We start from the raw sequence: 2,635 nt of genomic DNA, 5'->3' as shown, positions 1-2,635 counted from the left end.
CTAGGAGTTGGAGGTTGCTGTGAGCTGTGATGCCATGGCACTCTACCCAGGGGGATAGCTTGAGGCTCTGTCTTAAAAAAATAAATAAATAAATAAATAAATATAGAAAAACTAGCCGGGTGTTATGGTGGGTGCCTGTAGTCCCAGTTATTCAAGAGGCTGAGGCAGGAGGATTGCTCAAATGCAGGAGTTGGAGGTTGCTGTGAGCTATGATGCCATGACACTCTACCCAAGGTGACAGAGTAAGACTCTGTCTCAAAAATAATAATAAATAAATAAAAATAAAAAAATTAGCTGGGCGGCTCATACCTATAGTCTCTGCTACTCAAGAGGCTGAAGTGGAAGGATCACTTGAGCCCAGGAGTTCAATGCTGCACTGAGTTATAATCTTGCCATTACCCTCCAGTCTAGGTGATAGAGCAAGACCCTATCTCTAAAATACCACTACCACCACCACTACTACCACCAATTACTACTACTACAATTAATAATAATAATAAATATCAGTACAATCTGTTACAGTGACAAAAAGGAAATAAGCTCTTCCTACTTCAGCTCCAGCTAGTTTTTCATAATCCTGTTTCATTTTTTCCACCTCTGAAATGATTTGTTTACTTTAATTTTTTTTATTTTTTATTTTTTGAGACAGAGTCTCAGGCTGCTGCCCTGGGTAGAGTGCTATGGTGTCACAACTCACAGCAACCTTCAACTCTTGGGCTTAAGCGATTCTCTTGCCTCAGCCTCCTAAGTAGCTATAACTACAGGTGCCCGCCACAATGCCTGGCTGTTTTTTTTGGTTGTAGTTGTCATTGTTGTTTGGCAGGCCCAGGCTGGATTTGAACCTGCCAGTTCCAGTGTATGTGGCTGGTGCCCTAGCTGCTGAGCTCCAGGTGCCAAGCCTGATTTGTTTACTTTTTTAAAAAACCTGTTTGTTTACCTATTGTTCACAGGTGTCTGCTCCCCAGGAGGAGAAATCCCATTTGCTGTGTACCCAGCTTTATTTTAGGGGCCTAGCATAGTAGCTGTTATGTAGAAGGCACTCAGTAAGTATTTGTCCAAAGAAGGAATGAGGATGCCTTAGCTGTCTGGGTCAGTAAGTGAGACCAAAGCTTTCTGGCTTCCCTGTCCCTAGGCAGGAGTGCACGATGGATGAAGGAGAGGGGCCAACAGCTCACCCGTAGAAAGGAGTCCAGAGCGCCGTTCTCCATGAACTCTGTGAGGATCATGACTGGCACACTGTTGGTGACCACGCCCTCGAGGCGAATGATGTTGGGGTGCTCAAACTGGCCCATGATGGAGGCTTCACTCAGGAACTCTCGCCGCTGCCGCTCTGTATAGCCCCCCTTCAAGGTCTTGATGGCCACGCAGCTCTCCTTCTTCCCGGGGGCCTTGAGTCGACCCCGGCACACCTCACCAAATTCACCTGCAGCACAGATGCTTAGGGTCAGCACCCCTCACACCCTGGTGTGGCCCTGCCTGACCCCTACACCATTTCGGGGTACCAAGCAGTTTCTCTCACCTGCACCAATCACTTCTTCAATCTTGACATAGGAGACATCAATCTCTTTGGCAAATTCCCTCACAGCCTCATTAGGGTCTTCATAAGTGAAGGGGTCAATGTAGACCTTAGTACCTGGGGAATCAGGTAGGACTCCATTAGCCAAGAAGCAACTTCCATGGGATTTGGGATGATCCAGCTCTTGCCCCCGAGAGTAACTCACCATGCCCGATGAGATACTGTCCATGTTTATCTGAGTATTCTGCTTCTCTCCCATTGCTCTGCTTCCTATAGCCAGGGAGAAAGAAGTAAAAGGTAAACTGAATCATACATCTCTTATGTTTCCCCTAGAGGGGCACAGGGAAGGGAGGAACAGGGATCAGAAAAGATCCCAAGTGAACACAGGCTGGTGGGGTACCTTATCCCAGACCACATGGGCAGGTGGCCTTCTCCTCAGGGCTTCCATGGGCCTCCAGGTGCTCGGAGTCCTTACCTGAGGCAGAGAACTGCGATGACAATGACCACCAAGACCAGCACCACACCCACGACCGCTGTGCCTGCAATCAGGGCCAGCTGCTCCCGCCAGCTGTCATTTTCTAAGGGAGAAAAAGACTGCTGACCTGGGGAACCTGACGGTCTCTGCAGGCCCCAGCCCTGGCCTTGAGCAAAGAGTTGTGGTGTCCTGAGACTAGGCCCTTAGCACTTCTGGCACCCTACTCCTTTGAGCCAGCAGGAGGGAGAGGACAAAAGTGAGTTGGGGGGTGGAACAAGGGGAATGAACTGTTCTCCATAGGTCTGTCAGCTCCTCTGAAATCCCTCAGGGCAAGGGGAGATGTCTCCCAACCTTGTTATTGCCAGAGCAATTTGGATTATGTTCTATTATAAATACTGGTGTCCACAAAAGTCCTCATTTGAATGAAAATCTCTTCTAAAGGTGACACATTAAAAAGATCTATAGTCAAACAGTGGAAACAACCCAAATGTCCATCGACAGATGAATGATTAAACAAAAAGTGCCATATCCATACAATGGATTATTATTCTACCATTAAAAGAAATAAAGCATTGTTAACATGCTACAACATGGATGAAACTCGAAAACATTATGCTCATGAAAGAAGCAACCAGTCACAAAAG

The 2,635-nt window shown here is 47.1% G+C and overlaps 1 protein-coding gene across 1 annotated transcript in view; it reads right to left on the bottom strand.

Moving 5' to 3' along the window:
- EPHB4 (EPH receptor B4) overlaps window positions 1-2,635 on the bottom strand; it is a 19,167-nt gene that overhangs the window by 6,455 nt on the left and 10,077 nt on the right. The window contains exons 9-12 of the mRNA XM_003798839.3: window positions 1,992-2,094; window positions 1,722-1,786; window positions 1,520-1,633; window positions 1,176-1,423 (exon numbers count right to left, since the gene is read on the bottom strand). Coding sequence (XP_003798887.1) covers window positions 1,176-1,423; window positions 1,520-1,633; window positions 1,722-1,786; window positions 1,992-2,094 — 530 coding nt within the window. The remainder of the gene's footprint in view (window positions 1-1,175; window positions 1,424-1,519; window positions 1,634-1,721; window positions 1,787-1,991; window positions 2,095-2,635) is intronic.

Source organism: Otolemur garnettii, unplaced genomic scaffold (genome assembly GCF_000181295.1).
Source record: "Otolemur garnettii isolate 467f Iridium unplaced genomic scaffold, OtoGar3 scaffold00142, whole genome shotgun sequence".
NCBI lineage: Eukaryota > Metazoa > Chordata > Mammalia > Primates > Galagidae > Otolemur > Otolemur garnettii.
This window is presented reverse-complemented; position numbering and strand designations above follow the sequence as displayed.